Raw genomic sequence first — 12,834 nt, 5'->3', positions numbered from 1 at the left:
CACGTGGGCTGCTGTCTGCTCCCAGCAAGGGGCTGCCTCAGCCGTGTCCTCCCCGTCTCCTGGGACGGCCCTGCGCCACAGGCTGTCCTGCCGGGTGGTGTTGGGAGGAGGTGTGGGTTTTATATTTTCACACGTTCCTCTTTATTTCATGGAAAGCCTTAATCCTTCCCTTACCCAGAAGGAGACAGCCCCCCAGTCGTGGTTCCGTCCCCAGGACTAGAACCCACTTTCTCTGTGACCCGAAACACCGCAGGGGAGATGGAATTCGGGGTATTTGCAAAGAGCAGTGTCCCCAGGCAGACACCCTCCTTGGGTTAGAGGCCTCCTGCCCAGCGTTGCTGGGACTAGACGAGCCCTGCCCGAGGCGCCATGCTGGGCTCTGGGCCGGCGTGTCATGGCGGGGACAGGGAGGGCAGGTGCTCAGGCTGGCGCAGTTCTCCACGGCGCCGCGGATGCCCCGGGGACTGGGAAGTGCTGGCTGTCTCACCAGGCTGTGAGCCCCTTCCAACGCCCTGCTTCTCCAGTCCACAGGTGCCCAGGTCCAGGTGGCCGGGGACATGCTGCCCAACTCCACGGAGCGGGCGGTGACCATCTCGGGGACCCCGGACGCCATCATCCAGTGTGTCAAGCAGATCTGTGTGGTCATGCTGGAGGTACAGTCTGCGCGTAGCTGCACACGTCAGCGCAGGCGCGCTCGGCACCGTGTGGCCCTCTCACAGCGTCAGGAAAGGCTTGGTGCCTCGGTTGTCCCGAGGACTCTCGGTCAGGGCCGTGTGGGGGCCGCGTTAGGAGCCTGGCGGTACAGGCAGCCGGAGCGAGGGCCGTGCCAGCGTGGGGAGCTGTGGGGGGGCTGGCTGCTGGCGGCTGCCACCGACGGGAATGTGAGCTCGGTGGGTCCAGTGACCTCGCTGCGGAGCCCGAGGGAAGGGCGTGGGGGGTGAGCCTCTCCCTCGGTTTTGGAAAGGGGCGAGAAGCGATTCAGCCCTGCTGAAAGGCGGTTTCTGGACGGAGTTGGCGCCTCGCACGCGGTGCCGTCTGCAGTGCAGAGAAGCCTGCTGGGGGGAGGGGAGGCACGGGGGCCTCGGGGGCCACGTGCTCCCGGCAGGCTCTCTCGGGGGGCTCCTGCCGCACCGTCTGCAGAAGGCAGCGTCACACCGCCAGGAGGTACCAAGGGCGGAACTAGGAAAAACTCACGAAAATGTCCAGTGTGTAAAAATGGAGATAAATGAGCAAAAGGATTAAAACAGAGATGTGAAGAAGGTGCCGCTGGGCAGGAAAAGCCTCTCTTGAAATGTTGGGGGGAAGAAAAGAACCCTGAAATTTGAATTTCTGGCAATATCCCAAATTCACGAAGCTGTCCATGGTTGCTGGTCTCTCCTGAAGCTAAAATGAAGTAGTCCTGCCTCAGACGGAAGGTTCCAGCAGCTCTGCTGTGCTCCCTGCCTCCTGAGGCCACTGTCCCTCATCCCTCCCTTGCACTTGGCTTGGTGCTCAAACCCCTTTTCAACTCTTTAAATTTTTTTGCTTAGTTTTTGTTTTCCTGAAGCATGATATTTTGGGAAGTCAAAAATACCTTTCAAAATTGTCTTCTGAACTCTTCCCCCCACTGTGGTCAGGGAGACAGGGCGATGCTCCTCTGAGCTCTCTGCCCCCTCTGCCCCGTCTGGGACCCCGGGGCTGCCGTGCTGGGGAGGAGGCCCCACCACGCCAGCGGGGCGGGAAGCACACTCCTTTCTGCTCAGCGGCGGCAGGCGTGCTTTGCTTGGTGGTTAGTAACACAACCAGCTCTGCGAGGGACATGTCCTGCCATGTCCCCAAATGGGGTGAGGCCACCTCCTCAGGGCAAAACCTGTGGCCTCGTCAGTCACGCGTGGGGCTGCTGCCCACAGGGACAGGGGGACCCCGTGGGCTGTGGGACATCTGAGCCCAGGGCTGCTGTGGAACCGCCTGTCTCGCTCCGATGCCGAGGTTGCCGTGAGACGTGCTAGCCGGTCGGCCTGGCTGGTGCTGTGCTGCCCTCAGAGCCCGGGGAGGCCCTGCTCACCAGGGGAGGAAGATCCGTCACACCTGGAAACAACTGGGTCCGTTTTTAAATGAAGAGTAACTGGAAAAATAAAGCAAAACATGCTTTAAAAACTCTCTTCGTTGATCAGAGGACTTTGGGGCTAGGTTTACAGTGTGTGTCTCAGCCTCACCCCATGAAATTATGGAAGAACGGGGTGCCCATGGCGCAGATGGGTCTGGGTGGGGCTCGCGGAGAACACACGTGTCACAGCAGACGGCCGCCCTGCCTGACACAGGAGACCCTCCCAGGGCCAGTGCCCAGCGCAGAGTGGCCCGTGCAGCCCCAGGGAGAGATGGGGCCCATGCCCAGGGGACGTCGGGGGAGAACAGGAGCCAGGACCACAGCCAGAGTCGGCTCACGCTCCGTGCTGGGTCTCCCGGAGCCCAGTGTCTGGGAGGCTGAGCTGGTTGGCAGCTGGTGCGAAGACAACGCCAGCTCGTGGCCACTCAGTTTAGTTACGCTCTTTCCACGACAGGCCCTGAGCCACCGTGAACCCGTTTGCCCAGAGTCGTCTTAACTGCAGAAATCCTGAACACGGGCCCCTGGGAGCCGGCATCGCTCCAGACCCAGCCTGGGTCAGCTCAGACCCGCTCCCCACTCAGGGCGAGGCCACGGCGCGTGACTGCAGAGTCTGAGCCTGCCCCCGGCACTGCACGTGTGCGTGTGGGCAGCACCCCCGGCTCCAGGACCCCTCGGAGGGACAAGCTACCCTGCGGGCGCCACCTCACGGCCCCGCCTCTCTGCAGCTCCAGCTGGGCCCCCCAGGCCAGGACTCCCGACTCCGCGGACCACACAGGGGCCAGGGAAGGGCCGGTCCTGAGAACATTAATCCTGTATTTTGGGCGTAGAATAACCGAGGGAAAGTACAGCAAACCTCCTCACGACTATGGGATGTTTCCTGTGGAGTCTAAGTTTAAACTGTGAAATTGGATGTTTCTAAGTTTCCCGTGACGATCTCTCCGACTCACCACAGGCCAAGCAAAGCCCGTGGGGCATTGGGCGCAAACAGGAGTTGTGTGCAAGGCCCAGCTTTTCCTGAGGGACTCGGGTTTCTCTGTCCCGTGGGTGAAGCGGGAGTGGCCCAGCCTCGCCGGGGCTGTGCGCGCCCCAGGAGGGGCCATGCAGAGAGGAAGGGGCTCACCTGGCGGCAGCCAGAGCTTCCACAGCAGGGTCCCACATGCAGGTGGCCCCCCACGCCGCCTCTCTCCACAGGACTGACCCCAGGACCCCCACGCTGCCTGGAGCCTCTGCGTCCTACAGGGGCCAGCCCCAGGGGCGTGTTTAGGGCGGGTGGTCACTCCCAGGAGGGGTCGCCCAGGGGCTTGGTGAGAAGGAGCTTGTCCGGAGGGGACGCGGGAGTCCACCCTACCCGGTGCTGCTGCCGCCACTGGGGCTACGGAGGTGGGGGCTGGGGAAGGGCCTCCCCACTGTGCTGTGGAGCTGCTCTAACGCTCTCTCTCCCTCTCCTGTCCCTTTTCCTAGTCCCCACCGAAAGGTGCCACCATTCCCTACCGCCCAAAGCCCGCCTCCACCCCTGTCATTTTTGCAGGTGGTCAGGTAAGAGCCGACCCGCTCGCGGCCTCCACTGCCAACCTCAGCCTTTTACTGCAGCCGCCGCTGCCCGTTAGTGCACTCAGGTTTTCTCGCCTTCTCACGCGCACGTCCCCCCCGCGCTGGACACAGAGCTCTCGCGCCACACCTGGCTGCGGGCGGGACCCAGGCCCCTGGACTCGCCTTCTCCCAGGGGCTCCCTGGCCCAGCAGGAGGGACCCTGGGGCCAGGCTCACTCCTGGGTCTGCCCGGGGGCACCTAGTTCTTGGGTGTTTGGGGGAAGCTTGTAGTCAGAGGGCAGGCGCATCCCTGTGGGAGGCAACTGGGACCGGGAGCACTGGGGTCCCGTTTCCCCTGCAGTGCGCGTTCCCGAACCCCAGTGCATTCCCCATGCGACAGGGGAGAGGGAAGAGCCGCCTGGCGGGTGGGCGTCCGCCCTGCTGTGGCCAGGACCTCCCTCCCCTGCGTGCAGGCAGGCCCGGCCGACACAGCCCCCACATCAGGGACCCAGTTCCTGACCTCTGTCCTCCCCTGCCAAGGACGGTGGCGCCAGCCTGGCAGAGCCTCGGGGGGAGGTGGAGGCACGAGACCCTGCCCAGCTCCCTCTCTCGTGTCTCCCGGGTCACTGCGGCACCCACGGCCCACGGACTTTGAAACTGTCAGCGGGGGTGGCCTGGAAGAGTTCTGTGTCCAGTCGGCCGCGATGTGTGTCCTTGCTCAAGGGAGAGTTGAGACTCAGACTTCCCCATGGGTGACCCCAGCCAGGAGAGAATGGCCTGAGGTGTTACTTTGTCATTTAAAAACAAAGAAAAAAGGCAAATACAACTTTTTCTTATGTTTTGTTATGATGTAAAGGAATCTTATCAGATCTGCACTAGGGAGCGTCCAGGGTGTGTCCACTGAGAGGGGCACAGCGCCTCACGCAGCCTGCACGGGTCAGAACAGGCCTGGTGGCCGCTCTGGCCGCTCGTCCCCCCAGCCCGCCCCACGCCCAGGTCCGTCCTGCCCTGAGAAGGAGCCCTCTCCTCAGAGGTGCCCGGGGCAGGGTTTGTCCCCCCTCACAGGTCAGAGAATGGCCCAGAGAGGCAGGGACCTGCGTGTCCCGCCTGAGGGGCCAGCCCTGGGCCTCACTGACCAGGGACTTGGGGCCACAGGTCCCACAGCAGGTCCTGGCTCAGAACTCTGTCTCATTGCCTCCCCCGAAATTCATGGCCGATTATCGGGTTAGTAGCCTCTGTGGGCTCCACCCTAATGTTTAAACAAACTGTGATGATATCTGCGGTAAAATGTGTACTTTTATTCAAAAGGAAGGTGCATGAATACTATCAAATGTGGAGTCTGTAAAACCACACGGTTGGGGTCACAGGTCCAGCTCAAGGGGCAGGGCCGTGACAGGGCGGCTCTGGCCAGTGCCTGGGCCCCAGCTGGGCTCCCCTGTCCACCCTCAGAGCAGACGCTGCACGCACCTCTCTGCTCACCTCAGCTGGAAGTTGGTTGCTACGAGATGGGTGCTGGGCCCAAGGCTGTCCCTAAGATGTCAGCCTTTCTAGAGCCCAGCCCCACTGCCCTGGGACAGTCTCGCCTGGCCAGGGCTCAGCCTGGGCGGTGGACAGGGGACAGCGGCACCTGGGAGTCACTGCTGCACTCAGGTCACCAGGGGCAGGACTTTGCCAGGACAGGACCTCAGCAGCGGGTGTGAGTGAGACCCGAGGAGCCGCCCTCCGGGTCCCTGGGACCCAGCCCCCAGGTGCCAGCTCAGGGGCAGACAAAGCACAGCCACAGGGTGGTGGCTGAGAATGGCCCCACGCCGCTGCTGCCAAACTGGTCAGGATGAGAAGACGCCCGTCGCTGTGGGCGCCGCAGAGCTTCTGGCGTGGCAGGGTCAGCGATAACGGTTCAGTCAGGCAGAGCCTGCTAAGGAGTGAGCAGACGCAAAACATCACCACGTGTCGTAAATAGAACGACAAATCAGAACATTACAGTGGTCTAGGACAAAGAATTCCTTGTGCCCTGGAATTCAGCCAGACATGTGGGGGCTGAGAGGGCAGCAGGAGCGTCACGGCCCCAGGGCCTCACGTTCGGTGACACCTTGAACCTGAGCAGGGCTCTCCACAGCCTCCTTGCAGGCCGCGGGCTCCGAGTTCCCTGAGTCTAGGGCGCTGCTGTATCTGATAAGATGCTTTTACTTCCCGGGCCGGGCCTCCCTCCCCTGGGGTCAGGTCTGCTTGAAGCTGGGCTGAAGCCAGGCCCCTGGGCCTTTAACTGCCAGGTTGAGTTGTTTGTGACAAAAACTCTTGGCGGATTCAGAACATGTGGGAGGGTTTGGGGTCCACAGAGGTGACACGTGGCCTTCCCTGAGGTATCCGTCTGGGATGCGTGGGGACCCACATGGGGACACGGTGGGGGCCTCAGGTCCCACAGGAAGTGGCATGGGGCCAGGCATGGCCAGGGGCTGGAGGCCACATCCCTCCACACCCATGGCACCACCAGGCCCAGCGTGGCAGCTTCCACGGCACCAAGGCCTGACGGCTTGTCTGTGGTCTTTACTCTCCCTTGACTCCGTGTGGTTCATTGGTTGTTGGCCGTGAATTTGAGTCACTGAGGCATCTCAGCGATGGGCCGTCGAGGCAGGCGGGGGCCGCCCCACTCCCCAGGGTGCAGAGCGAGGGTCGGGGAGAAGAGGCTGCCGCTGTTCAAAGGCAAAGGAAACGATGAAACCCCGCCTGAGCCCTCTGGGGTGCCTGGAGCGTGTCCTCAGTCACAGCAGCCGCCCTGCCCTCCCTGCCCCAGGGGCTGCCCACTGGAGGTTTCATGTGAGAGGTGATGAGTCGGGTCAATCCGGAGGTGGATTTAGATCCATTTCCCGCTCAATCTGGCACTTGCAACGTTGGTTTTGGTCATCTTTTAAAGTCTCTGTCTTTGTTTGGGTTTCCTGGGGTAAATATTTCCCAAAAGTATTTGCTCGGATGGTTGATTAAATTTTCAAAAGGTTAATAATTAGTGGACCTCTTACTTGGAGGTCAAACAGATCATTCTTAATTCTTAGACATTTTGCTTTCAAGAAGTGCAGGGGAGTGAGGGTGGGAGGTGCGGAGGCTGCGTCATCCCTGCCCCTGCCTGGGCCCCCGTCCGCGGCTATCCCTGCAGGACTGGCCCTCGGCCCGCCAGTGGGGTGGGTGGAGGTGCGGGGGGAGGGCGGCCGGCGGGGCAGGGCGCTGGGCGGTGGGCTGACGCGTGTCTCTCTCTCTGCAGGCCTACACCATCCAGGGACAGTACGCCATCCCCCACCCGGATGTGAGTGTGCACGGTGTCTCCCTCCACCCACTTTCTCGTCGTCACCCACCTTCCTGCATGCCGCTGTTCATTGCTACAGCATTAATATTACACAATAATATTAATCCGTTCTCAGTGTTCCTGAGCTGTGTCGTATCCACATGACCTGGAATAACCTTTTAACCTCTTAGCACTAACTCTGCTTGTGTTGAGGACTTGGCCTGATGTCAAATTGTTTCGATTGTTTGCTGTGGTCCAGGGCTTGCCTCCCACGCGGGGGCCAGACGGTAATCGCAGAACAGCTCCTGGCCCGTGCAGGAGCCATGTGACAGGGTGGCAAGGGTGCGTGTCCACCCTCCGTGGGCGGGGCTGGCACGGTGCTGATGTGCACCCACAAAGCCGCTGATGGTATCAGAAGGTCTTCAGAGAGACCTTGGGAAGGACATGTAAGTACCTAGTGAAGCCAAAGTGTCCCCTTTCAGGGCCCTTCCATGCACAGAGAGCCCAGCTGTCGAGAGCACATGGGACAGGCCTTCGTGTCCATCCCAGAGCTAGTGAGAGGCCTCGAGGGGCTGGGTGTGCCTCAGACATCCACCTGCTGAAGGTGTCACCGTCTGGATGCAGCCTCAGTGCAGGGGACGGAGACTCCCTGAAATGACTTCGAGGAGCAAAATCCTAGATGCCTCTTGGCCACGTCCAGCCGCTCCATGCGGAGGCCTGTGGCCTCACGGCTCTGAGCCCAGGGCCCGAGGATAAAGGGCTGTTCCCGAGAGGGTCTGGGGTCCTCTGGGTCTCGGGGTCTGTGCTGGTCGGTGCTGGGAAGACAGGCGGGGAGGAAAGGGGGGAGAGACAGGGACTCCACACCTGGAAGCCGCCGAGTGCTGCCGGCAGGGGAGCAAACCTGCCGTTGGTTCTGAGGGCTGCTCTCTTCTCCAGGCCATTCTGAGCATTTGCCCCGCTCAGCAGCTGCGCCTCGTGACGCATTTCCGTGCGATGCTCTCTGTGGCCGTGAGCGGCACCTCTGTACCAGATGGGCAGGCGGCTGCGGCCAGCCTGCGTCCCCGGGGTCTTCTGCAAACACTCTTGCTTTTGGTTGAGCAGCAAAGAGACGTTCATCTGAATAAGATAGGAAGGCAGGTCAGGGGAGGGTTCTAAAAATTTACCAACATTGAGTAAGTATCTGAAATACAGAGATTCAATTCACTATCACTGCAGGAAATTTTCTATTGAGCTGAAAACAAATACTGATGTTTTGTTTTTTTTTAATTCTCATAAAGCAACACATGAATCAAATGATAGGGAAACATTGATAAAGAAAAGTCCTTCCCCACCTGCCCCCAGAGGCCGTGTTTAGCGGTTCCGGGGTTTGGTCCTGTGGCAACTCTGCCGTACTCTAATCAGCAACGTCCCGTCCTCAGGGGATCCACTGTAGACACATCTGCCTGTCCCCTCGCAGGAGGTCCAGGCTGTGGCCCCCTCACCCCCATGTTCCCCCGACCACAGCGCGCTGTTAGGGCTTCGCTCAGGCTGAGCCTCGTTGACGATGCTGGGCGTGTGTGCGCGCTCAGGACACTGTGCGTGGGTGGGTGTGACGCCTGCAGTAGAACATCCTGAGTGAGAGAAAAAGCGGAAGCCGAGTGGAGTCAGGCCCGGTTTCCAGAGTGGCCCAGTCTTCGTTTAGTGCTGGGTGCGGGGCAGTTGTGCACATGGAGAAAGGCGTGTGTGCAAAAGCAGGTTTGAAAGCCTGGTCACTCGGATTTTGTGAAGCTCTAGAACTCAAAGGAAATGCAGTGTCTGGCATCCTTGGCAAAGAGCAGTTGAGCTGACTGGACCAATGTTTATCTTTACCCCACACAACAGTTCTGAAGTCAGATGTTCAGGACTGCAGGGATCCTTTGGTGAACGCCCGCGGGTTTCCTGTGTTCTGTGGCCAAGGAGCCTCAAGCTCCCGCTGAGGCTTTGTTGGGGTGGACCCTGGAGTTGCAGACACAGAGCCTGTGGTCTGAAATCCCTGAGGCTGTGGGGGTGCGCACGAATGTGAGAGAGAGAGAGAGATTTTGATTGGTTTGGTTGATTGATTTTTATGTTGGTTGTTTATCTCTTTCCCATGTAACTTTCTTAGTATCTCTTATAAACGGGTGTTTTACAGATTGTTTCAGATTGTTTCAAACTAATGCATAACTGTCATATAATTGCCTCCTTGCATATGGTAGAGATTTAAAATACTTAGAATATTTGTGTCCCTCCAAAACATACGCGGGAACCTAGTCCCAAGGTGATGGTGTGAGGAGGCGGGGCCTCTGGGGGTGCGCAGGCCGTGAGTGGGCTCAGTGCCCTCAGGAAAGGGGCTTCCAGGGCCACGCGCCCTGCACCCTCCCACCACGTGGGGAGGAAGTAAAGACCCGGCCTTCCCAGGACAAAAGCTCCTGACACTTTGATCTCGGACTTCCAGGCTCCATACCTGTGAGCAATAGATTTATGCTGTTTGCAAACTACCTCATGTGCGGTATTTTCTTACAGTGGCAGGCGTGGCCCAGGCCATGTGGTTGTTTATCGTGAATTAGCTTTCAGTGAAGACGTGCCGTTTTCTCTGTCAGTACCGTGGGGCTTGGTGAGCAGCCGTCAGCAACGGAAGAGTGGAAGCTTCCGTGAGGGCTTTGCTAGCAGGCATGTGAGATTGAAGACTGGCCAATCCCTTGGTGAGCCATTGAAAGCAAAAATAAAACACTGTTCGGTGACACAGGTGATGATGGCCCGGAAGGCAATTCTGTCTGAGCTTAGCATTTAGTAGGAATTTTTAAAGCTTCGATTTCTTAGAGCACAAATATAACAGTTATAAAAAATATTGTTTTACAATGTCATTGAATACGAAGTTCATTTCAGCCCGAGTGGCTAACGTGTATACCGCAGCCTCCTCAGCTTGACCGGACTCGTGGGCCTACGTCGGACACGTAGGGGGTAAGAAAATGTATTCCTTGGAGCTGAGTATTTCTGTGTCTAAATCTGAAGTGTGTGTGTGTTCTGGGCCCACCTTTAAAGAGTGTTTTTAGTTCACTCCTGTTTGAGCACCACTGGCACTGCCAGTCTCCCCCAGTCTCCGCGTCACCGTCCTTGCCCTCCCCAAAGCCTTCCAGAAGCTCACGGTGCTCGGAGAGCCCGGGTGTGTGGAAGAGGCGCCACGCCCCAGCCCGCAGCGGGGGGACTCTGGAGGGATGGACGGACGTGTCGGGTCATCTTCAGTCCAGTCTGGCCAAGCTCTCCAGGCAGCCACTCGCCAGCTGTGGAAACTGTCCCCGTACCTTCACGTGTCCTGTCAGCGTCAGGTCACTGCAGTCTCGGAACCGAGGAGGAGAAACAGCGGCAAACACGGGTCCGGGGGGACGCAGGGGCTGGTGAAGCCGGACGACACACTGAGGATCCGACGGACGGCTCGGTTCTCTCTCCGGTTTCGCTGTCCCTGTGGCAACGGTGGGACGGTGACACCGGTAAGGAATTGCCTTTCGTGGAAGAAATTAGTGAACTTGAAAAATACCCTCCTTCACGTGCATCTTTATTTCTAGTCTGCAGAGTTCGCCTCCGTTAGGCAACATCCTGTCACACAAAGGAGGTGCTGAGAGCAGGGAGGGGGAAAGCACGGTGGCCCTGACGGAGAACCTGCCACCCGGGCCCGCACCGCCCTGCAGAGCAGCCCGGACGGCAGCCCAGCCGTGCAGACGCGGGACAGGAAGCCGGGCGGGAAGCGGGCCGGGGCTGGGTCAGGGGTGGGACGAGGCCACCCTCCTCCGTCGCCAGGCCCTGTCTTAGGCTGTGCTGGGAGTGAACTGGGCAACAGCGTCTGCTGAGAAGTTTGTTCTTTATGAATAAATCGTGGGGAAATTGTACAAGCATGTGTCACAGTGACGGAAATCGTATTGAAAGTGTCCCTTCATCCTAGCTGTGCAACCGCAGGGACCTGTGGGGGTTGCACCCTTCTCTGTGGACACGTGAAGAGCAAACGTCGGCCCCTGTGGTCATCCCGCACGTCTGCAGAGATGTGGGCAGATTGTGGCAGGGCGCCCTCCCCTCCCGCTCTTCAGAGTCTCCCCGCAGAACTCGGTGGGGGGTGAGAGTGCCCCTCTCGGTGGTGGTGGGAGAGGTGGAAAGACTAGCCAGAGCCACAGCCCACAGGCACCAGTGGGTGGGCCCGGCCTCTGCCGCGGAAGCCTTGTGCTTCCCGAGATCCTCTGCTGGGAGTGGTGGCAGCGCGGGCAAGCCTCGCCAGCTCCCGCCTGCCGCAGGGCAGGGCTGCTGCAGCCGCGCCTCCGCCCTCGCCGCGGGCTTGGGGCAAACCTTTCTTTTCTCTGGGTCTCACACACAGAGCAGCTCCCTCCAGCCCTCACGTGCCCGTCCGCCCACCTGCCCTGCTCAGAGTCGCACTCTGCGTTGTCCAGGAGCCCCTGGCGACCTGTGTGCACCTGTGAGCCTGGGAAGCACGGCACAGGACGGAGAGGGAGCAGCACGCGTGCAGTCGGAGCCCCAGGAGGAAAACACAGAGCGCAGAGGGGAATTCCAAGAGGTACACACAGAGGATTTTCCAAAGTTAATGAGAGAAACCAATCCTCACGTTCAGAAATCCCGGCAGCATAAACCGGGAGGAATCTGTCTCAGACATCGCAAAACAGAATTACCTAACCCCAGAGTCCAGAATCGGAGCCCAGACACGCTCAGAGAGAGTGCGGCTGTGACGGAGAGCGACAGCAAGAGACCTGGCTGATGCCTCCCCAGCAGCGAGGAAGCCAGAAGGTGACGCACGGCAAAGAACAGTCGTCAGCATCAAGCCCTGTCCCGAGGGAGGGTGTTCCCAGGGCCTGAATGCGGCCGTGTTCAGACAGACCCCGCGACCAAGTGGCCCACGGCAGACGGCCTTTGGGAGAAGGAAGTGACCCCCCCAGGAGGCTGGAGACGCAGGGAGCAGCGGTGCGCGGCGGCGCTAAGTGGGTAGAAACAGCACACGCAGGCGGTGTGGGGCGGGGAGGCCCGCGCACGAGTTACAGTCGGTCACACGACCTCCGTGACGGCACAGGCGCAGACGGTCAGGGAAAAACTACCAACCAACCAAGCAGAAGGAAAGGAGTGGGGGGAAGAGGAGAAGCCCTCGAAAGGCAGGACAATTAGAAAATGAGACAGTGGAAATTAGTCCAAGCGTAGGGTGATTGTGGTCCACGTAAACGAGTGGAACCTGTTCCGCGTTTGTGGTGTAGACACAGCACGTGTCCCTGTGCACAGTGCGTAATGCCTGATGATGGCGATAAACGCGGTCAGCGATTGTGCTCTTACTGTGCAGTACTGTTTGTTACTATTTTAGAGTACTCCTTCTACTTTAAAAAAAGTTAGCTGTAAACCAGCCTCAGGCAGGCCCTTCAGGAGGTATCCAGAAGTCCTTGTCATCTGGGAGGTGACAGTTCCAGGCCTGTTGCTGCCCCTAAAGACCTTCCAGTGGGACAAGACGTGGAGGGGAAGCCAGTGACACAGATGGTCCTGACCCTGTGCAGGCCTAGGCCGGTGTGAGTGTTTGTGTCTTAGATTTTAACAAAAAAGTTTTTAAAATAAATAATTTTTAAAATAGAAAAACTTACAGAATAAGGATATAGGCGGGGCGCGGTGGCTCACGCCTGTAATCCTAGCACTCTGGGAGGCCGAGGCAGGAGAATCGCTTGAGATCAGGAGTTTGAGACCATCATCAGCAAGAGCAAGACCCTGTCTCTATTAAAAATAGAAAGAAATTAGCCGGGCAACTAAAAATAGAAAAAAAAAAAACTTACATGGGTTTGGTGGTGCACACCTGTAGTCCCAGCTACTCGGGAGGCTGAGACAGGAGGATCGCTTGAGCCCAGGAGTTTGAGGTTGCTGTGAGCTAGGCTGACGCCACGGCACTCTAGCCTGTGCAACAGAGTGAGACTCTGTCT

The 12,834-nt window shown here is 59.1% G+C and overlaps 1 protein-coding gene across 10 annotated transcripts in view; it reads left to right on the top strand.

The window, feature by feature from the left end:
• Positions 1–12,834, top strand: part of PCBP3 (poly(rC) binding protein 3) — a 236,683-nt gene that overhangs the window by 209,725 nt on the left and 14,124 nt on the right. For 6 of the 10 annotated variants that reach the window (XM_069472207.1, XM_069472205.1, XM_069472206.1 and 3 more), the window contains 3 exons: positions 525–653; positions 3,548–3,622; positions 6,869–6,910. In XM_069472207.1, the coding sequence (XP_069328308.1) occupies positions 525–653; positions 3,548–3,622; positions 6,869–6,910 (246 nt within the window). Of the gene's footprint in view, positions 1–524; positions 654–3,547; positions 3,689–6,868; positions 6,911–12,834 lie in introns of all 10 variants that reach the window. The other 4 variants (XM_069472203.1, XM_069472202.1, XM_069472201.1 and 1 more) reach the window with 2 other exon arrangements.

Source organism: Eulemur rufifrons, chromosome 7, assembly GCF_041146395.1.
Source record: "Eulemur rufifrons isolate Redbay chromosome 7, OSU_ERuf_1, whole genome shotgun sequence".
Lineage (NCBI taxonomy): Eukaryota > Metazoa > Chordata > Mammalia > Primates > Lemuridae > Eulemur > Eulemur rufifrons.
This window is presented reverse-complemented; position numbering and strand designations above follow the sequence as displayed.